Here is a 23,488-nt window from a genome sequence, read left to right on the forward strand (position 1 = left end):
ACACTCGAAGAAAAGAAAAGCGCACCGTCAGATGTGTGATTTTTGTCTTCCGTTCGCTTTACGCAAACTGCATACGTACGGGGTGGGTGCGATTTCAAGATTAACCGCCAACCAAATCGCCAAAACATACCATCCATCATTCGCTAACTGTGCCCGACCGGCGTCACAGATGGATATCACCATGATGAAGTTTTTACCTCTGGGAAACATTTGTTTCCGTCCTATTTCGTCTTCGCTTGTTTTGCATGTCCCCTTTTTGTGCGTGTAATATGGCCGGTGTGGTGTTGATATCTGTTTTCAACAAGATGCGTACAGCGTTTGACCACAAGATGTCATATCATTAGAACCACACCAATTAATTCGCTGCGTTCGGCTAAAAATACTAATCGCTAATGGTGCTGGTGAAAGTTTTATTTATTAAATCGCAAGTCAAAATTTGACCGATCGCTTAGCGTCACTGGTGGTTTACGGGATCGTATCGTCTTCTCCCCAAAAGAAAGAAGAATGATCACGCATCTGCTTCCAGTTGATGTCCAACATAAAGCCTCAACTGAGAGACAGTACGTGCAGTATGAAAAATACCACCTTTTGAAATCAAATATTCACATAAACAGTCGTAAATTTCTCCCTCAAAACCCATGACACTCGCAAGAACTCGGTCGACCGTTAAAAGATCGAGTATGATCCTCCAAACGCTGCGGCGGTTGTATGGAATGCTTTTAGTCCGGTCAAAAACAAAACTCATAAACCGCACAAATTGAGTGTAAAACAAATTGAAAAACCATTTTACACAAAGCGATACATAAAATGCGTAATAAATCAAGTACTTTCATGGTTCAACTCATAAATTTAGACATTGGTGCTCCATTATGTGGCTTTAACCATGGCAAACAAATATCCGCAACAGTACAGAACAAAACAAAAGAAAAAAACCCTTCTTTGTGGGTCATAATTTTACTTTGGAAAATTAAGAAAAATTAGTTTTTAATCTTAAATACTACATCCTCCAGGCAGTGGGATCTCCCGTGGAATGTTTTGATTTGTAACTATTGGCGGTTAATAGATTTATGCCTTTGCTGGTTGCAGGCAGAATATTTATCATTCAACGAGTGTGGATGCCCTTTTTTCTTGGTTTGTTAGCCTGCTAGCTATACCCGAAGCGCCAAAATGGAGCGAAGCGTTAAAGAGGGACTGCTGAAAGTTACACCCGAAAGGTTAAGCGTTCGTAAAAACTAATTCAACACCCGCTGTGCTGCAACTTAACTCACCAGCACACACTGTGCTGTGTGTGTGTGCAAAAGGTGCAAAAGAAACACCGATACATCGGATGGTAGCACAACCTATTAAACCTACTCAGACTGATCCCGAAAACAAACGATTTGCAAACCCCCATGTGAAAACAGCACATAAATCATAAGACGAAGGCCAATTCCTTGGTGCGCAAACGGTGATTCGAGCACCGCCCGGACAGAGCCGTGTCGGACTTACCTTACGGACAGGCGAGCTAAAATCAATATTGAACGTTGTACGGTAAGATGCTGGCTGTAAGAAGTAAGCCGGTCCAATAAAATGGTGCGGCTCAGTAAACTTCCAACGAATGCCACACCGCCGACTTGAATGTCGTCGAACGGTCATAATATCCTGTGCGTCCTGTTTTAATGGGGTGTGAAAAGCGTACTTAAACTCTGGCTGACGAACTGTATCACCTCGCTCACTTTAGTGGCTCTTGATCAACACACCAAAGAATACATCTTGACCTCCAACTGGGTCTAGCAGCGGTAGGGAGTTGAAGATACACAAGTGGAAATTGGAAAAGTGGACTTGAAAAACGGTATGATGGCCCTTGGAAGAAACGATTACAATTGCTTCATTGGCGTCGTAAGTTGCCATCGTGTCAACTGTCTAACAACAACCGTCCCATGCATGGAAATGCAATCAGCAATGGGTCAAACATTCAGTTCAAACTATCCTTCTATTTGATTGAACCTACTTGTCTACTAATCCGACAGCCCACACGCATCGTTTTCCTTCGGGATATGATTTGCCATGTCATTGGCCTATCTGCATATCGATGCAATCACATCCAACATCCCTCAATTAGAGTGCAGAAATTGTAAGCCGCACAAAAGATACCAATTACCCCGCACGACACTTATGATTCGATTCCAAACATCCTCAGAGTGGCCTGCGTTTGACCTGCATATACCCTTTGATGACAGGGCGAAACGTTGTCTACTTGCAAAGTTGCAACGTACTGCAAAGATTTTTTTTTGTGTCTTTTGGAGGTCAAATAGTAGAGGAAAAAAACAGAACACAAGGCAGACACATTAAACCATATTGTGTTGCAGATGTTACACACTGTTTGTACGTCTAATGAACGTCTTGACAGGTTGCCAAAAACAGTTTGACGCTCTAGTTGACGGTAGACCCGTAAGTTCCCGTAAGTCACTCTTGGGTTCCTACAGTGCACTGGGCGTAATGTATTCAATTCGGTAGACCACAGGTTTAAACTCGCAATTTACAACACGCATCAGTTGGAGTCCGTTTGTACAGAATGACGGCTTCGTCCAAGAAAAGACACACCAATCCAAACCGTTGAACTTTTGGCAAATCGACGAATTCAGCACCAATTAGTGCTTACCCAGTTACCAGATGATTACAGACTGTCGGCAAACTAACACTTCATAGTATGTCTGCGCCATTTTATCATTGCACCGCAGTTCGTGACTCGTGTGTACGATCGAAAAGGATCGTCACCGTTTTTGGGGAAAGAATTAATTACTGACGACAGCTAACGCTCCAAATCTTGTCTTCCCTTGTACGTTTTTTGGGGATTGCAGCTGGTCTGCTGCAAAATTTAGTACTCTAACCTTAAAATTACGCTGCCAATCGTTAAGACGCACATCATTATCTTGTTGTAACAGCTCAAAACTGTATCCATGGCTGAGAATGACAGCTGTACAAGATCTCCCCCTCAGTAACGAGTTGCAAATACTTCAACAAATAGAAAAGATAAGCACAATAAATAAAACAATGCATCTTGAAATGTTGAACTGCATAGTTTAAATTCCATCACCCGCGGGGTTGAAGATAAACAAAGCGTTCGGGAATGCACACCAATGTGGAATGTGCATACGGCGACCTTCCGTATCACTTCAAAAGCTTTTGATTGCTGACGTCAGGCAGCGCCGTTGTGATGGTTGTATGCAGAATATCTTTACCGGAAGAAATCGGATACTCTTAAAAGTCGGATGTGACCTAAAAATAGTTCCACTGCTGCTCTCTACACTATCGTCAATTGGATATCGGGTGGGTAGCAGATTTTCATTGATAGATCTACGCATCATTTCTTCTTTCTTGGTTGACGACGACTCTCTACGATCGCTATTTGTTTACGTCTGCAACTTCAAATAGCAAAGGCATTTTAAATGAGTCACGCATTATCGACTCCACTATTCGACTGACTTTATCTACTCATGATCACTAGCTACAAAATACCAATGATGAAGATGTTCTTCAGTAATCTTGTAATTAGTTTATATCGTTACAATTTACCAGCAAATAAAAAAGAAATGCGTTCCATCCGAAGTGCAATTCACCGTGACCACCAAGTAGAAAGACAAACCGGTCCAAAACGAATCGGTCAATGTGCTACATTTGGAAGCCTTCCTGTTTTTCGGGACGCTTTGAGATCCCTTTTTACCCTCTCTCAAGATATTCTCCTCTTTTTGCGTTCACCAAAAAGGCAACATATTACAGACGCGTTTCGTGTGTTGTTAAAACTCTTAAAAGCTCATCGAACATTGCCACCACATTCGTTCCATTATATGTCCCGCGTAATGATGGTTAACGAGATTCTGTTTTCTAACGTTCCAACAGTAGCTTAAACAAATAAAGCGAAAGAGAAAAAAAACCTAACGCCACCATCATCGATCGAGCTTTTCGTAAGCTGGCGATCGGCTTAATTAACTGAAAGAGGCAACAAAAAAACTGCATCACTTGCATGAAATGCACTTCTTTTATTCCTCTCCTTTTCGTTGATCGTATGCTTGAGTGTGTCCAACATCAGAAACGTTTATCTTTCTTCCGCACACTAGGAAAACGAACGCACTCGGTTGTGCATTTTGGAGCGTTATGAAGAATTAATCAGCTCATGCATATAAATGCTCTGGCGATCCTCTAACGCAGATAATCATACTTTGATTTATGGAGGTGTGACAACTGGTGTGAAAAGAGGAATAAAAAAAAGATCCCGTTGATGGCGTGATCGTAGAGGTCGAAAGATTAATGTCAACGATAATTATTCAATTTGTTGACAGCTTCTTAGCCTGAGTGCTACCTTATCTGCAAGAAGAATCAACCCAAGATAAAGCCGGGTACGGGTCGGTCGTAGTGTAAGCTGCTGTTGCTTGCTTACAAGGGTGTCACACTTTCAATTACCGCACGATTACAACACTAGATTTGAATAAATGGATTGCCCGGGTGTCGTATTATTTATGTCACATGCTGCTACATTGTAGCATCTTTTTTCCGCTTGTGGTTCGATTGAATTAGACCTATTTTTTTTTATTTCACCCATAACAAATTGTTCCACCGATTGTGTATGTTCTTCAGTTTCATGTTTTGTTTTATTATAATTATAATTCAAACCGCGAACCGAATTCACCGTCTGCGAACGCATTATGACAAGCCGGGTTCATGTTTTCCACTAATGATCACATATGTTCCAATCGCTTATGGGACATTATTCAAGATTTTTGCACCACACAAAACCCCACTGGAAAGGATAAGTTGCAAAAAAAAATAACAAGAACCAATGGAATGCAATTTTGGCGACAGATTTACGGCGATCACACTAAGATCTCCTGTGTCGCGGAAGAAACGCGACTGACAAACGTTTACAAATCATAAATAATTAACCGTATAAGCTAATAGCTCAACCGTAAAGCCATAAATAATTGACTGCATAAGCATAGGGAGAGGGTAGAAAAATTTCCCTCTCCAAAAAAAAAAGTCAAAAAGGGGGGTAGTTTGAATTAATTTGCCTTCGTGCCTCAAATGAGCACGCGTACTCGGATTTAATCCGTTCGAGAAATACGAGTGTGAGTTCCGGTTTTAAATTAATTTTGATAATTTTTTGCCACTTCTTATATATGTTTTCTTCTTCTTTTGCTTCTCATTTCTTCATACCATAGTGTTGCCTACCGCTACGTGCCACCCGAGAAGTTACAGTGCCGGTATCGACCAAACTGCATCGATGGCATCCAATGGAACAGCTAACAGGTTTGCGCTCTTGCGGAGTGTGTTTGAGTGTTTGTCGTTAGTCGATCTGTTTTTTTTTTATATTTGCTGCAAAACTGTCCGTGCATGCATGTGCCTGTTATCAAACGCTTTTAATCACGCTTGCCGGCCTTCGAAGGTCTCGGCACGAACTTGGTTTCACGGAACGGGGAATCAACCACACCGAATCTAACGCCAGGAACTCCAACATTCTGATGCAAAGTGTGTTTGGGGATTGGCTGGTCAACGGCAACTCCAGAGACATTAAAAACCCGCAACTAGCAATATTTTCTTTGATTTATAGCAGGCAAATGCTGCAGAGCTGCAACATTCCGGAACGCATCCTTGGGTTGGTGGTTTTAAGCACATCACAACGTTATTCTCCAATGTTTGCCCATCTTAATTTTTGCGCACCGAAAAGACATTGAAACCTGCGGAAAACCTTCGGGCGAGATTTTTAATGAGGTGTCCCATATTGAACCACCGACCGGGGAGATGGTAGCACAAGCGAACATTATATGCTTCCACACTAATGGACGTCTGGCTACACAGGTACACAGCATGGCCTGACGATACTGTTAAACATGAGCATGAGGTCGTCCCTACAGGAGGTCCCAAAGAGTTCCTCCTACCTTTCCTGTATTTTTAGAAGGATCGCTCAACTGATGATGATCTGCGAAATGGAACAGATACTTTGAAAAAATATGTATATCCCACCCACCGAACGTTCTCCAAATCGTGTTTGCATGTGTTCTGGGTGATCTGTTTGTGAATTTGGATCATCCTTTTTTTTTGCTCTTGTTATCGGATTTTTTTTATTACTATCTACAATGAATACGTAAATGAATCTTTCTGAACAACACATTTGAACATGATTTGAACCACTGTTCCGCCGTTATTAACGACATGTTCGAAAGATTTCTTAATTAATAAAAGACAGCGAGATGAAAACTCACCCCATGGTGCATAAAGTGGTGTACAAAAAAAAGATTGCTTACAGAATAAAGCGATCCTACGTAACGATTGCTTGCCTCTCTTTGGTCAGACCACGATGCCTTGGTGATAATGACCTGCTGAGCAGAACTGGCAAAGCGTCAAACATATTACTGCCGCGCTAAATTTGCATCTTGCTAATAGGATTAAAGACTCACTCGAGGATCGCATAAAACGGACGGACAAAAGACGCACAAAAGCAAAACACCCTTTACCCTAGCGCTGTTTGATCAGCGGGTTAATGATGCTGCTTAAAGCAATTTAGTTACGCTCGTTTTAACCAGCTAAATAAGCAAATCTAAAGACTCCCTCCTGTGCGCGACACACCGTTACAAAGTTACTGGAACTGGAACGAAATGGACAGTGCTTCTATCCACATTTGCCTAAAACGCTAATCGATATGGTTGCAGCCTAACTCAACCAAAAACTGGTGATGAAATGAAAACATTTAAAATGACATTTTTCATAGTCTTTAGTCTTATGAACACGGACAGGGGGCAGGTTGCACGGGTCCAAGAATTAGCCAAAAAGCCCCATGAATACTTAACGAACTCGTGCGAATTTAGCTCCAGGAAAAAAAAATCGCATTCCACTTTGGGTATTAATATAAAGCGTGATACAAAAAAAAACAAAGGAGAAATAATTTATTGGTCCCCATTTTTATCGCCGTAGATCGGTGCATATTTTAAAAACGCGATAATAAATGTCATTTTGATTTAGTGCGGGAAAAATGCAGTCCTTATGGAGGATTATTATTTTTTTGCTGGTTTTGAAGTTATTGAATTATTCCAACAAAAAAGTGGCACTTTTTACAGCACTAACTTCTCATGCTTTTGATGATCCTGTAACAGTCATTCCCACAGCAGGAGGTAGATAGTACTAGCGTTAATGAAGTTATTTAGTAGTTGAAATATTTCTCTAGTTATCTCCGTACGTACATATGTATTAGCGTGGCAATTAAATAGAATGTTTTACTACAGCAGTCAATCGACATTAGGTCGCCATTACTACACACAAATATACTCCGGTGCAACATTCACCCTCAGATAACCTAATAAAACCACAAAGCAAACATCCTTCCAACAAGAGAGCGAAGACTCTTGGCTCCAGCAATCTTCCCGCGCAACTATTCCCCACCCTCGCTAGAACAGATCAATCTCCATACACATCGAAGGAGCGGATCTCAATATGATTGCCTGCTTCCATCAAAGTGGTGATCAAAAGCAGTTTCCAACTGCGCCAAGTGCGCAAGTCGTACCGGGTATGTAAATTTGTTAATTCACTTACCCTGGGAGAGACCCTGGTAGGACGAAGTTGTCTAGATCGCGACTAGAGCGCCACCGCTTCGGCAATCTTGTGTGTCGACGTCTCGACGCGTGTTGGAGGTGTGTGCGAACTTTGCTACCGCTTGACAGAGTTCGTGGAAGCAGACAGTTGGACACTGCAGTAACCTGGTAGGTAAAGGTGGAAATTTAATTAATTGACATTGCTATTGACCATTGGATTAATCTAGCATTTATACAGTTTCATTTGTAACTGCCGGCTGGTTCAACGTGTTCGAGCGAGTCTAGGTATCAGTCCCTCCTAACTCTGGTGGCATTTAAGCCTTCCGGTACGAAACATTGAATTGCTGGAAAGCTGTTTGTACAATTGCTGTTCCAAATGGGCAGCTGTTCCCAATGTGAATTATTGGTTCAATCAGTGCTACTAATTCGGTACGGTGTTGCATACTTGCCCCATGCATCAGGTGGTTTGTAATGTGCTGCAATACTACGCCCTACGACTAACAAAGCTCAGTAACAGCTCAGTGCAGCCAATAAAGCTTGGTGTTAAAAATTCCGGAATAGCCTAACCGGGTGCTAGCTATTCGCTACACCGGCCGACATAATAGCTAGTAAAACATCTTTATCGTACTAACCTATCATGGATTAGTTTCTGCGATGTCTGTAAAAAGCATGATCCTACGAGACTGTTTAAATGGAACCAGTAGCTAAGGAGATAATGGCAAGCTAAAAAACCTACTTTTCCCATTACGATACACGCACAGATGTAAATGTGTCCCGAGACCTTTTGCAATGCCATTCTTGGGACGAACTTATAGAGTAGTAGCGATTTACGGCAAGATAAATGGGGCTTTTCAATTTATGCATCCCAACGCCCGTGAGTCGTACTTGGCGCCCAGTATAGTTACGAGAAACTCGATTAGATTAGAGAATGATATGTCAATTAGCGTATCGATTACAAGACGGGCAAACTCGACAGCAATCGAAAATATTTTTATTTCTCCACATTCACCGTTAAAAGTTTCCTCCACGAATCGATCAAATTCGCTTCCGGGGTTTTTTTTTAAAGCGGATGCTTTTAAGAGCATATTAATCTGGTACGCGATTGAGCGTGTAAAGGAAAAACATACTTTTGCCATTTCCCGATCTCAAATACAACCCCTAATTGGATGTCACATGATAGTGGTCGAAGAAATCTTAATATACACACGTATTCCGTAACGTACAGTGGAGAAGAGAGAGAGGAGCATCCCCAACACAACCCCCTATAAGCTCGTCTAAGGCCACGCAACACAACCCCGCAACTCCATTTGCATAGTCATCAATCCTAGAATTGATCTCTAAATAAACCAATTTATCTGCACGATGACAAATAATCCACCCACATCGTTCAGCTTTTGCCAGCTGATGCGTTCCATTGCATTCGGTGGGGGTGGTATGCTGCTTAAACGTTTCGCATTCAAGTAGACCACCTTCCTCCGTGTTTGTACTGCGTGCTAATTCCCCACGGTAAACAAACATTTAGTCTTCGCCAATGTCAATCCGTCCGTCAGCTTGCGCACGGTGGAATGATTGATGAAGACGGTCCTAACCGACCACGAATGGTTCGAGAGGGGGGGCGAGAAGGAAAAAAAACAGAGGATCCGCTTTTAATGACCGAGTACCGATATAGTATTTCCCCATTACGGCATGATCCAGTACTGTAGAACCTGACCCAGTACCTTGCAACTTGATTTAGACCTCCAACGAAGTTTTTTCCTGAGACTTACTCCAGTGATAAGAGATTAAAAAGAGGCAAAAAAGAGACACGCAAAACAGATTATATACTCCCCCTAAATTGCCCAGAAGCTGCGTAAGGTGGTGCCTGCGTACGGTTCGAGTTTGCAAATTATTAACCGATCAACTTCTCCGACGATGAGGCTCAATTATCTGCGTTTCTGTTTTTGCCGTACGTTTTTCCACGCGTATTGGTTTACGTGCGTATTTCCGATTCGTCATACGGACCACCTGCCCCACAGTTCCACCTGATCCACCATGTCTGGCGGTATAATTACTATCATTCGAAATAAATTATTTGTTCAACCCACTATGGAGAACCAAACAATGTACCGTGCTGGTGAATATGGTGGTAAGGTTTGGCACGTTGGAAGATAAAGTATTGCTAATATCATAATTGAAACCAATGAAGAATGATATTTAGCGTCTGATCATCATAACGGGGGCGAAACCGATAATGACCAGGTCAGATGGTGCGTTTTCAATCATCATCCTCACTCTTGATTTCGTTGTTAACTCCCGTGTCTGTTGGTACTTGAACTGTATTTCATACCCGATTGGAATCTCTTACTTCATTCGCAAGCAAGCACGAGATGGTGTTTTTAACTCGGTTCTTTTAAATAGACCACACATTGCACGATTTAAACGAGCGCGTTAACAATAATAGGTGCGATATTAAAAGCTACAATGTAAATTATATTCAACTCTCTATGTACATCGTGCGACCGATGCAATCACCTTCGAAGCATTAAGAACCCGCATCCTCAATCAAAGCGTTTAGTCGTACGCCATCGATTGAGTTATGAGTTTCATAAGCTGGACACGATCGCCGGATACATAAATACTCGCCCTGGCATGGGGAGATTAGATAAGTGAACGTAAACACGGTAACTCGATGCTCATTCAGCCACCAACTGGGTAGAAGAGGAAGCCATACAGTGTGCTGTGAGTACAAATGCCAATACAAAAAAGATATTGCGGACACCGCAACATGGCTGTGTTTATTCGATCACACTTGGCTCGAGTTTTGTATGCGCTCTGGAATCAGTTTAGAAACAGTTTATGCTGTTTGCTGAACGTTGCAAAACAGTTTTAGCTCTTGCATACATAAGCCAATAAACCAATCGCTCCGTCTATCAACTACTGGTGAAGAATCCTTTAAACGTTCCACTCTTCCAAAAAGGTGATCGACAGCCTCACAAACACCGCACTGGACACAACATTCACACTAGCCGGTACAAGTATCTTGCTCGATTTCCACTTCAACAGAACCGCCAACACGTTGAAACGCACAGCTCCGCAAACAAACCGTATGCTATCGTGGACGGGACCGTCGCCGCTGGCAACATCAGCAACAGGTAGGGTGACATCGCCATCGGGTCGGCGAATTCTACGGCCGCAGCGCGTACATCACCATCGTACGGGAGACGTCCGAGTTGGGCGCAACACAGGCGGTTTTGTCAACGATCAAATAGGCGCTAGCACTCATAAACATCATAGCAAATCGATCGATCGGTAAGCAAGTTTTCGATCCCTCTCTCCCTATCGTGTCTGATACGAAGTCTTTACCCAATTCCCGAACACATTTGGTCCGTAATCCTTATGTAGCAAATTAAAACTGAAAACTAAAACTCAACTCCCTCTTTCAATGGTGTTGAACGTGGTCGTGTCGACACGCGACAATATGTCATATTACTACAAACCCATGCCCTTCCCCCCAAGAGAATCGCCGATAGTTATCGATTTATCGATTTGCATCAGCGTACAAACGAATGCTTATCACGCAATCATTATCCGCCGTGCAGTCAGTTGTGCATCCAGTAGTGTCCAATGTATGTGCTCATGCTACACTGCATGAGTTCCCTGTTGTCTGGCGTGCCTTCAATGTTGTTGATAGATCATGTTCTTTATCTATCTAACCTGTGCCAGACAGGTTTGTTTGTTCACATGATCACTAATCCCTGCACTTCCAATTTTCAATTCTGCAGTGTTTCAACGGTAAAGCAACACCCGCGTCTGTACAAGAACATCCAGCAAGGCTCCGTTACGCTCGAGATGGGAAGCCAAGTATTTCTGGAACCGGATCAAAACAGAACGTTAGTGTACAGCTCCAAGCAAGACACTGCTGTACGTAAGAACGATCGTCAGACTTAGCCCTGTTACAACCTTCCTCAAGGACGACTTCTAGCACAGTAATGATTTATACCCTTATTGATTCTATCTCCCAGATGCATCGACAACGGACTCCCTTCGTGAAGAGAAAAAATGGACGACAACATCACGGTTCGCATCATCGCGTTAAAGTTCCGGGCAGTATGATCTCCGGCGGTGGACCACGACGTAATGGATTACCGCCACAGCAAAAGTTCACAAACGTCGGTGATCTTTGCATCAGCTGTCCACCGGAACGGACCGCGATCGCACGGAAAGGGCTCGACGGTGTTATGATCGAACCACCCTGTCTGTCCACCTGCAATGGACGACCGATTTCCAAGGAACTGTACGAGCTGGAAACATTGTTCGGTCCGCGGGCAAACTTTGTCCTGCCCCACTCAAATGGACCACCGTACAGCTTCATGGCGAAGGTGGTTAGCAAACAGACCGGCAACACGGTGCTTACGTGCGATCTGCGCTACAGAGTGATCGTGAAACAGTGCAAACGGTACAAGCCGAAGAATCGCGATCTGAAAGTAAGCTGCAGTCTGGGCAATATCTGGGGCTCACGGTGTACGTTCCATTGCCGCAGCGGTGGTTACCTTAGCCGACCGAACTCCTTCGTTGAATGTGGCGAGGACGAACTTTGGGAAGGAGAAGAACCGTTTTGTACTTTTAATGGTAATTAGCAGGGTTTTTTTGAATGTCTTATCACCACTCACCTGCTTATTGAGGAAATTAAAATTTGTATCAAAAACGTTTGCCCTCTTCCATTAGATGTCTCCGACGATTATGCAGCCGATAGCGATACGCTAAACGTTGCAGGCGATTGCCAGCTGGATATTCCACCGGAAAATGGACGATTTGCCTGTGATCTGAAAGATAACGAAAGTGCTTCCAACGAACTGGCCGTCCCGAATGGTACCGCGTGCCAGGTGAAGTGTAACGATGGGTACCACATCCCTGGACATCTACAACCTGCCACCTACTTCGGATGTAACGACGGTCGATGGAATAACACGATGCGACACTTCTGTTACAAACCCACACCGATGTCTGCCGGAAATAACCAACGGCGCCGAGTTTATGGTTAGGAATTGCACTAATTGCTGCAATCCGAACAAGCTTTCAGGACAAATAGTTAGAGCTCGATGTAGTCGTTTGTTTTATTAGTAAAGCGCAATTTGCAATTTTCTCAGTGTGTGCGGCTGTTAGTTCGTCGAACTTACGAATGCAAAAGGAAGGAACTTATTTAGGGCGCAGCAAAATAGTGAACTGTATTTTACAACAAAAAAATCTTTAAGTCATAACATTATCAAACTCATAGTACTGTTGCCATAATGATCTAGCGCGAAAGGACATAGACTAAAACCCTAAATTCCCATGATCTGCAAATGCTCTGCCACGAAGGGTTCTAGTGTTCTAGCTAGGCAGCTAACTCTCAAGGACATCCAAAGGATTTCTGTCCCAAACTAAGCCTTTCGTGTCGTTTGTTTCTTTCATTTGGCATTACAAAACGGAGCTACTACTAACAAAATTAAGTTGGGCAGAACATTTAGTCGAGAACATGGCAAAGCAACAAAGTTGCATTATAGCTAAGAAAACCGTAAACTTGTTCCTTACTGATGAGGGTGAAATGTATTACGATTGTGTGTGTTTTTTTTTCTTATTTTTGCTTGATAACTCTAATAGTTAATTAATAGAAAACGCGAAGAAAACGATCGACAAATGCATATGTATTAATTTAAGAAAGATATAATTTACGCTTGGTCGTAAAATTGGTAGGGAAACATAATTTACAAATCAAAAAAACTGCAAAATGAACTGTTGTAAAGGTGATTTCTTTCTTATTGGTTTGATTTGTAATTTCGTAGTGAGGATATCTTCGAATTTCAATATTATTTCCACTAATTTTGTTCATAAACACTGATTCAAAAGTTGTAATATTGCTGAAGTTATACGTTTATAGTCAAGAAACAAAATTATCCTTCCGTTTGTTACCTGAAGATGTAAACAGTTTCTAAACAGTTTGAAAATATAAAAAGGTATAATTTAACTGCTCTTTTAATTTGTAAATTTATCAACAAACTACATACGAACGAAACGATTAAATCGCTTGATGGCAAGTAAGTACACGGGGGCGTGATAAAAAAATGACTTTGTCTAAATAAATTATTTACTGTTTCTTTCTGCTCACAAACCATTAAATGAGAACTTTTGAAATCCACAACATTCATGCTTTATAATATAGTACACTTTATTGTGAATTGGTGTGTTAACATATTTCATTAATTCTCTTCCTAAAACAACAGAGAAAAACTGTATAAATCTGCCAATATGCGGTACAGTGCAGTAGTACCTAAACGATGTGTAGCTATATCTCCTAGTACAGTACTATAAGTTTTATAAACATGTGGTTCTGTTCTAACATTAGTGTTCCATCCATGGTGTATTATTCTAGAATTATTTTCTGTTTTCTTTTTTTGTTTGGCAATTACGTTAAATGAACATTTGTGTTCCACAGGCCAATTTCACTAAACACTCTTTGTGGCAGATAGTAGATGGAAAAGCTCGGAAAATAATTCACTCTGCTATATGGTTTGGTAAAGTTTGCTTATAGAAAATAAAATGTTTTTGTTGCAATATATTTATAAAAAAAAAGTTCTATACATAAAAAGCATTGCGCATTGCGTTGATACAAACGGCACGCAACACCAACGGTGGCCGTTGGTGATGCGGGTTGTTGTTTGACTTTACTTGTGGCAGGTAGCGAGCAGATGGGATAGAAAACGCGCGTCACAACTTTCTTAAACTAACACTTACGTTCACCTAAACACAGTGGCTCTACACGCAGGAAAAAGCACAACTGCACAACAAGCTGGAATTTGCAACAATGCAACAATGCGGCTGGGTTGGTTGGATGGGAAAGGTGTATCATTCTAAACACCTGTTGCTACGCTGTGAGGCTAGTGCTTCAATCTCTCCCTATCCTGTCCGGATACAGTGGAAAGATCGACAAGGAAAAGGACAACGTTTTGCGCGGTGCATATGACGATGATGATGGTGGAGAGTTGCAAAACAAAACAAAAGTTGTCGAAGGAATTGGTTTTCACCCCTCCCAAATCGGGGTCACTCTCGCGGTAGCCGAAGGTACCGTACTAAACTTCAAGTGATTTGTAATTGCTAACCAGTGACGTGACAAGAAATACATCTAAACGAAGCGGGGAAGGAAAAGAATAATTTATCCATTTCATTAGTGTGATCGATTTTTTTTCGAAACGAAGCTTTTTTGTCAACTTATCGACACAAGAACCAACTTGGCAAACATATTAGCCACAAAGCGCAATGCAGGAACCTGCTGAAACTGATGGTTAATTAGGCAGCTGGTTCGGAAACATCAGACACAAAGCCAAACATCATTCATCATGCACAAATGGGAACGTAAACGAAGGTTAAAAACGAAGGTGTAGAACAAATTGCGTGTTAGCACCACAAAACAATATCACTCACATTCGACAGTAAACTTCATGGAGGTTTTTTTCCAAACCCTAATGTCCTAACCAATTTATGTATTTAATTAATAACCCTCATCTTAATCATGGAATGTCATACGTACACGCTAAAATAATTTGACTGTGTAAAAGGAAGTGTATCGGAAACAGTATTGGATATGATGGTTCATTTTGATTGCTTTGAATGCTTCTTCGTTTTACTCAGAAGAGTTTCACAACGTTATCGCCAGGAATTTTAAACTGAGGTTTAATTTCTAATCGAACAACTCTTTGACACTGGAATGTGCATTAATTTTCTTTTATATCTTTCTAGTTTATCGTAAAGCTCATCATTTAGCTTTCAACCTTGGCCGTATAATTGGTATATATCGAAAATACTATCGATAAACAACACGCTTGAGTTCTTCATTCTTGACTCGTGTTCCACTACGTGTTTAGCCGAGACACTAAACATACAGGGTGGTTCAAACTTTATCCTACACTGCACTGGGAATTAATCGTACTTTTGTTGATTGTATAAAAATGATCCTCGTAAAGTGGATTCAACCATGAGAGAAAGGTAAAATAACGAAAAATAAAATAACAAAATATAAATGTATCGAAAACTCTGCACCTCGTTTTTGCAAATACTCGGCGTTTTTTTTTTACGGTTAATGATTATTAGGTGGTATATAGATATTTTGGTGTACGTGTATAAAGTTGCACAGTGGCGGTGTTTGTAAAAATGCCAATTCCGTTTTGGGACTGTCTCGGTACCACCGCCCTGCTACAAATTATATGCACAATCAAGAGATACGCTTTTTGTTTAGGTAACGAAACATTTGTATGTTTTGCCCCGAGTAGAGTTTGCGAATGATCATTTGCTTCCTAGCACCGGTCAATACCGTAGGTCATGTCTTGTATAGTTTTGCTATGGCAATACACCTATATACTAAGATTGTTAAATTTGTACACTTTCTTGTAGGAAAGTTTAGAGCTGTTAGAGAAACGGGATTTTTCACGCGTTAGATTCAATGGTACAATAAACAAATTGGAGTGGATAGGAATCGTGGTGGTCACATTTGTGTCATATCAGGGTAGGGTAAGAAATGGGGACAAAAACAGTTGGAAACAAACGTTCCACACTTCACTCATCAAACACACGATTCAGGCTAACATTGATACCTTGGCCTTGTTGCGTTTCGAGCTCCCGTACGATGAAATTGCGCAGATCTTCATACGCCTGCTTCAGGTTGTTGTTCTGCACAACCACATCGAAATTACCCGGTTCCGTACCTACGAAAACAGACAGGTGATAGAATAATTATAGTTTTTGTTTTTTGCTACAAAACAAATAACAAAGGAAACGTCCCGCTTACCATATTCTATTTCTTTGCGTGCTGTGTTTAGACGTTTGCTCAAGCTTTCCTCCGTTTCCGTTTGACGGCCACGCAATCTGCGTTCCAGTTCCTCGATCGAAGGTGGATTTACAAACACCAGCAGTGGGTTTAATCGGTCCGAGTTGCGAATCTGTTTCACACCCTCAATTTCAATGTCCAGCACACACACCTTACCCTGGTGCTGTACGTTCTCTACGGCCTTTTTGCTGTACGATAGAAAATCTGTTTAGCAAATCTTGTATTGCTGGTTCAACGCCGATCGCACGCTCACCTGGTACCATACATATTGCCACTAAATACCGCCGTTTCAATAAACTCGCCCTTCTCGATAGCGGACTGCATCTCTTCAACCGAGACGAAATGATAATGGACACCATTTTCCTCACCTGGACGTGGTTTGCGTGTGGTGTGAGACACGCTGGAAGATAGAAAAGAATGTTTTTAACATTACAAAAATAATCTACAAATTAACATTTAATTTAAGCTTACCTGAAACCGAACGTATCCGGGAATTCCTTGAACAGCTTCTTCAGCAGCGTACTTTTGCCCGAACCCGATGGGCCACAGATGACGAGCGGACGTGGTCCTTGTTTTACCATTTTTCCGTTAAGGCTTGAAAATGCTGCTCACAACCGTGTACGTGTACACCAACAATCGCAACAAATGGTAGAATAAAGAATTAATTTCAACAAAGGATATTCGGGTAATGCACTTTTAAACAAGTAAAGCAGCTACTGTTAACGACAACGCTTCCGAATCGTTACTAGAACCATGTCTAAGGAGGGACAACACTTTAAATAGTTTCTACAATGTACATCCTCTATCGGTCAGCAATCACCTTCAGTAAACGCGTTAATTGTTAAAGCAAATAATCATGCACAAAACTAGCAACTAATGAAAAATAATGTCTATCGAGTCCTACCTCTGATCAACCCCACCAAATACAGCTTATAAAATTTTATGTCCGACACGCAATATTTGCTAATGCCAAATGCGACCTATTTACTAGTATGATCCACCTCACGAACGCGGTCCTTGTACCGACACCGAACACAGCGTATGACTCACACAATTTTTCCCGATCTCGTCTCTTTCACTCGAGTGAAAAACAAATAGTTCAAAAACTTATTTTCCTTTCAAAACCTTCCAACACACAACGCAATCACTTAGTGGGTAAATAGAGTAAGCAGCAGACAAGAAAGAAAAAAATAAAACACTCCCGGCAAAGGAAATTTTTCACATTTACCGCGCGCTTGACAAGGTCGTGTCCGACCGCATGTACAGTGTTGCTAATGGCGCAGTTAGTACGGTCTCCGGTCCTCCCGGGATCTTGATCCAGCAACGTTTGGATATGCACTGGGTTCGGTACGGTTCGGGCGCGAGTTAATATGATTCTCCGCTTTCCCGCTCGGACTCGGCTGCGGTGCTTCGTTTCGCAAATGGATTCTGCCATGCGCAAAGCAGCCATTTCAAATCATCGTACTGTGCAAAGGGCGCAAGCGCTTATCGGGCGGAGGATCACGATCGTTACCATTTCGCAAAATTTCCCTTTTTCTCTCGCTCTCGTTGCTAAGGGCTTTTTCTTTCGCAGGTTTTCAAAGCGCTGTTGAAATGGTTTCTAGCAAAGTTTAGTCTAAGTTAACATTGCCATTCGACTAGCGTAGAACAGCTAAAAAGAAATATATTAATCATCACGTGGTTGGGAAATGGCGGAAAACTAGATAGCAACCGAAACAGCGCTTATTGCCAAAAGAGGGTGTAGATCTATATTCTTAGCGCACCGGAGTGGCTTAACATCGCGTAAATGTTAATTTTACCACATATAGGCCATCGGTCAGTTTATGACGACACCCCCATTTTGGGCCGGTGGACGTCATAGTTGGACACAAAACTAACGTAAATTCGATTCACTCTAATTACAGCATCACAATAGTACGTTAGTTTTTGTGTCCTTCTGCACAGTGCGCCAGCGATCGGGGTGCAATTTAATAGTGTAATTGGCGACCCACAAAACGTATTTTAAGACATATAAATCTGTCGCAGTGTTTTTCTAGGACGGATTTTTGTTTAGATTCGCACCGATGACGATCTATCACGTTTCACCATGGAATGTCTTTTCCTTTCCATTTTATTGCCAGAAACACAATCTCTGGCATCTCATCCTGTGCATCTCGGATCGCGCTAATGGAGGATATTTTTGGCTTGGCAACGTGTGGTACGCATCTATTAATAGTACGCACATTTGCGGTTATTAAAAACGAACGCACTCATTTTTCAGCGTGTCTCGTAAGGGCCACACCGGTGGTTTGGGAGATTTTCACGGGAACAAGAGACGATGTGCAATCATTTGCTCGCGAATCCCGCCGATATCAAGGCCGACGTTCGGTTCTCTTGCCGACAGAAGCCGGCTCGCCATTGTTCATTGTTTCGACGGACCGTTGTTCTTTGGTTCGGTTTTCTTTTCGCTAGGTAGCCTAGGAGACGTCGAGCCAAAGGCGATTGAATTTCCGAATGATTTGTACACACGCATGAATGTACGCTACGATTATGGCCACATGTTCGTATCAGTGCGATTGAGAAGCTAGTGCATATTCTGGCATATTCTACCGTTCATTAACTTCAACGATATTGGATCTGAAAGAAGCAAATCATAACATGAATCGGACTACCATGCATGCGCTACAACAAACTACAGGATACTACGATGAATTCATTGTACGACGTTTCCATTCGCCAGACATTTGCAAGGAACTAGCTACTCACCCCTTGCAATTAACACGGTTAGTGTAAGCATGATGAGTCGGTTATACACGAATGCCGGGGACACAAGCTGTTAGTCACAGGAAGCTGTGTTTGTTGTTTTTTTTTCGCTGATTGTTAAGAAATTTGGTGCCTGTTCTATAGATGTATTCCTAACGTTTAGCTTAGTGGAAAGACGCACAGCCGCAATATGACGACGATTCGATAGGGATTGTCTTTCTTTTGGTAAGCTACTGTAACAACCGGAAGTAGGAGAAAAATGTCCTTGTGTGCTCCTTCACTCAATGACTGAAAGTTATGGAACCGCTCGAAGGCCTTTACTGCGAGGTAGAATAGTTTCTAGAATCGTTTCTGTATATTTTACTACTTTGGCACAAGATTCCACCTTAACGCATTAATCGTGTTAAAACAAAGCAAGCTTCAAGTGTAATGTCACACCACCAACCGCATGGTCCGCATGTGAGCTTTCGTTTCCTCACTTCCGGGTACGCGAAGCAGCAAGTTTGTTGGTGGGTGCGGTGGCCCTTTAACAACCTATTTACCTTTGGCTAAATACTGTAGATTGTTCTGGTACCGTGGGCACTGGTTTAGCCGACTGGTAAAAGTACTTTGGCAGAGTGAATGTTTCCCGTTCGCGCAAACCCGTAATGCAGCAGCAGCAGTCCGGCACAGGACGTTGTTGAGTAACATCAGTGGAATTTTCCACGGGCGGTAGAACTGCGCTCTCTGCCGGCTTGCCGGTATCGGTGATGTTTTAGCACTGACCGAATTTTCACCAAATTTTCACACTCGGAGCGGCGAACCAGCACGAACCAACGAACTGCTTTTCCTTTGTATGCAGTTGCCGAAAACAGAAAAATTACGCAGAAGCGCACACGCACACAGCTGGCGCGCGGGGTTTTGTGTACATTTTGACGGGTGAATTGTCAACACGGCAACAAGCGACCTCCATTGGACATTTTTTATTTGTTCGAAAATAATATCTGTAATTTTACTACATACTAAAAATATATTTGACTTATTTTTAGATGAATGAAAAATATTCCGGCTTTTTTGTGAACAAAAAATAATGAATGATGCGAGAAAAATATACATTGAATCCGCATACCACAGTGCAATTATTTTTTAAACTGAACAGGGTGTCCTGAGACACGTGGTTTCATCGTAGGGATAGCAAACGTTGTTGGAAGCCTCGAAATATGTGGTATGAATGTTTCGGAGAACAAATGAACTGAACACGTTGAGGTTACAGCGAGAACTAACCTATTTCTTTATTAACTAAAGTTCATCGATTTGTCGACAGTTGCTTTGTCGACATTGGCAGTGTTGCCAGGAAGTATTAATATATTGAATGTATTTATACCAACACTCCTCCTCAATGTATTAATAATTAGTACTATTAGTTCATTAATCCCATTGCTGTTGCAAACTGCCTTTGCTTAATACACCCTAACGGTTTAGTGAGAATGTCGGCGACCATATCCTCCGACGCACAGTACTGAAGAACAATTTCGCCTTTATCATACAGATCCTTCGTGAAACATAAACGAGTGTCGATGTGTTTTGAACGTCGCGAAAGCCTTTCTATCGCCACGAAGTTGATACACCCAATGTTGTCCTCGTATATCACCGTAGAGTCATGCTGCTTCTCGTCAAATTCCTCTAACAGTCGTCTCAACCAGATCAATTCTTTACACGTTTCCGCTAGCGCTATGTACTCCGCTTCCATGCTTGAAAGTGAAACACAAGGCTGCTTCCGACTTGCCCAGCAAATTGTAGCTTTTCCGAGCTGAAATAAGAAACCTGTGTTAGATTTTCGGTCGGAAGTATCGCCGCCCCAATCAGCATCGCTAAATCCACACAGTTTCAACGGTTCTTTGCGATTCGACGTCAGTATCAGTTTGTAATCTCTGGTCTTCATCAAATATCGAACCACACGCTTTAACTCCACCATGTCGGCTTCGGTTGGGCTGCTGACCTGTCTACTCAAAATAGACACACTCACGGCTATATCTGGTCGGGTATTTACGGCTATGTAAAGTAAGGCGCCTACCATACTGTGGTATAGAATATTGTCTTGAAGCTTCTTGCTTCCTTCACGTGCTCGATAATATCCTGTATCCATCGGAGTACTTGATCCTTTTGATTTTTCTAGATCAAATCGTCTCGCCACCTTCTTCACGAAATTTTCTTGATCCAGTGAAAAGAAACCATCTTTTCCTTTGGTCACTCTGATTCCCAGGAAATGATTAACTTCACCAAGTGCTGTTAATTCAACATGTTTCTGTAGCTCTTTCTCTATTTTTATGATTTCGCACTCACTGGTGCTGGCTACTAACATGTCGTCTACGTAGATCAGTAAATAAACATGACCTCCTCCAGGTAACACTTTAACATACAAACAGGGATCCGATCTAGACCTCTTGAAACTCAGTGCTGCCATATATTCGCTAATTGTATTATGCCATACTCTGGCCGCCTGCTTCAGACCATATAAGCTGCGTTGAAGTTTGCACACTAGTTTCTCTGTTCCTGGTTTTATAAAGCCTTTGGGTTGTTGCATATAGATCTCCTCCTGCAGTTGACCATGCAAATACGCTGACTTTACATCGATATGACGAACTGTCATCTGTTTATGCCCGGCAATTGTTAACAAGATTCTTAACGTTGTCTGAGTAGCGACTGGAGCAAATACAGCATCATAATCCACACCGTAACGCTGAGAAAAACCTTGTGCCACAAGTCGAGCCTTAAAACGAGCCACGTTACCAACATTGTCTTCCTTTTTCTTGTAAACCCACTTGCATCCAATTGGTTTACGTCCTGTTGGCAATTCTACTAGAGACCAAGTCCCATTCTTCTGCAATGACTCGTATTCTTCATCCATTGCTGCTTTCCATAAATCTTGCTCCGTTCCATGTATAGCTTCTTCATAGCTACCGGGTTCATCATTTATAGCAACTGCTGCATTTACTTCATAATCCTTGAGATATTGTGGAAGAACCCCTCTATTGCTTCGCTTTGTACGCTCAGTATGCACAGTTACATGCTGATCATCATGTTCTGAATCATCTTCGGCACTTATCCATTCGGATTGATCATCGTCGGTATCCTGTGCTACTATGGGCATTGGTTTGAGTATGCTCGTCGGCTCCTCCTGAACTTCATTACCTCTGTCAGTGTGTTTTCCGGTGTCGAGATTAAATATAACATCGTTGGTCTTCGGAATAGAAGTATCAAAGTTTGTCGATCCATCTCTCAACTCCAAAAAACGAGCATCCCGACTGATGGTTATCTCATCTGTTTCGGTGTCCAGGAAACGATAAGCTTTACGATCGAGACAATATCCTACAAAGATAAGTTTATTAGCCTTGTCATCGAAATTGTGCCGTTTCACATGTGGTATGTGAACATATGCTGGACATCCATACACACGTAAATGGTCAAGAGCAGGTTTGCTCCCAAACCACAATTCGAATGGTGTACGATCAATTGCGCGTGATGGCAATCTGTTTTGGAGATAGTTAGCAGCAACTATTGCCTCGCCCCAATATTTTTTATCCAGCTTCGCATCCAGCAACATACACGTAGTCATTTCTTTCAATGAGCGGTTTTTCCTTTCGGCGATGCCATTCTGTTGTGGGGAATACGCTGCGGTAAACTGAGCCTGAATCCCTTCTGTTTCGTAAAATGTCTTCAGCTCGCGATTCATGTATTCTCCGCCTGCGTCTGACCGGATTACAGTTGGGTTTCTGCCGAATTTAGTTCGTACCATTGCCACATACCGCTTGATACAACTGGCTACGTCGGATTTGTATTTCAACAAAAAGATTTCAGAGTATCGACTATAATCATCCACAATTGTCATAAAATATCTGGATCCGCCTGGAGTTGTATTTAACATTGGCCCACATACGTCTGTATGAACCAAGTCTAGGATGCGTTTAGTCCGATTTTGTGCTGTTTTGGGGAAGGAAATTCTGGTTAATTTTCCTCTCAAACAATACTCACAAACTTCTTTTATTCCGCATTCCTGTATGTTGAGGCCTTTGCTGAGTCCTTCTTGCTTGACACGCTCTAGCACCCCCGGATGACGATGACCCATGCGCCGATGCCAAATATGCTGACAGTTAGGAAGGTGGTGTGAATCCACACACACTTTCGCAGTTTCAACCATATTTAATTTGTATATATCTCCGTACGATTCCGCTACTGCAGCAATTTTCCCATTTGCCGATATAATGTTGCATCTCGCTTCGTCGAATACGACTTTCCATCCTCTTTCAGCTAATTTCCGTACCGATAACAATCCTCCATCCAAATCTGGAGCGAACAGCACATCCTTCACAGG

At 42.1% G+C, this 23,488-nt stretch overlaps 2 protein-coding genes across 12 annotated transcripts in view; one reads left to right on the plus strand and one right to left on the minus strand.

Annotated features, from left to right (window-relative positions):
* The window catches only part of LOC125766886 (uncharacterized), a 26,765-nt gene extending 13,223 nt beyond the window's left edge, over nucleotides 1–13,542 (plus strand). For 6 of the 8 annotated variants that reach the window (XM_049432973.1, XM_049432979.1, XM_049432977.1 and 3 more), the window contains exons 3-7: nucleotides 5,196–5,283; nucleotides 10,602–10,847; nucleotides 11,321–11,459; nucleotides 11,561–12,167; nucleotides 12,264–13,542. In XM_049432973.1, coding sequence (XP_049288930.1) covers nucleotides 5,196–5,283; nucleotides 10,602–10,847; nucleotides 11,321–11,459; nucleotides 11,561–12,167; nucleotides 12,264–12,580 — 1,397 coding nt within the window. In that variant the 3' untranslated portion in view covers nucleotides 12,581–13,542. Of the gene's footprint in view, nucleotides 1–5,195; nucleotides 5,284–7,857; nucleotides 10,278–10,601; nucleotides 10,848–11,320; nucleotides 11,460–11,560; nucleotides 12,168–12,263 lie in introns of those variants that run through there. The other 2 variants (XM_049432981.1, XM_049432980.1) reach the window with 2 other exon arrangements.
* A 176-nt stretch (nucleotides 13,543–13,718) lies between these two features.
* On the minus strand, nucleotides 13,719–20,042 carry LOC125766897 (guanylate kinase). Of its 4 annotated transcripts, none has more exons than XM_049432993.1 (6): nucleotides 19,680–20,042; nucleotides 16,867–16,999; nucleotides 16,649–16,795; nucleotides 16,357–16,583; nucleotides 16,163–16,273; nucleotides 13,719–14,697 (listed from the first exon to the last, which is right to left on the minus strand). In XM_049432993.1, exons 1-6 carry the CDS (start codon nucleotides 19,825–19,827, stop codon nucleotides 14,645–14,647), a joined length of 819 nt encoding a protein of 272 aa, XP_049288950.1. In that variant the 5' UTR covers nucleotides 19,828–20,042; the 3' UTR covers nucleotides 13,719–14,644. The 4 variants fall into 4 exon arrangements, with proteins under 4 accessions (XP_049288950.1, XP_049288952.1, XP_049288953.1 ...); XM_049432995.1 differs by lacking the exon at nucleotides 19,680–20,042 and adding an exon at nucleotides 19,141–19,661; XM_049432996.1 differs by lacking the exon at nucleotides 19,680–20,042 and adding an exon at nucleotides 17,300–18,984.
* Between the last annotated feature and the right edge of the window lie 3,446 nt (nucleotides 20,043–23,488).

Source organism: Anopheles funestus, chromosome 3RL (assembly GCF_943734845.2).
Source record: "Anopheles funestus chromosome 3RL, idAnoFuneDA-416_04, whole genome shotgun sequence".
NCBI lineage: Eukaryota > Metazoa > Arthropoda > Insecta > Diptera > Culicidae > Anopheles > Anopheles funestus.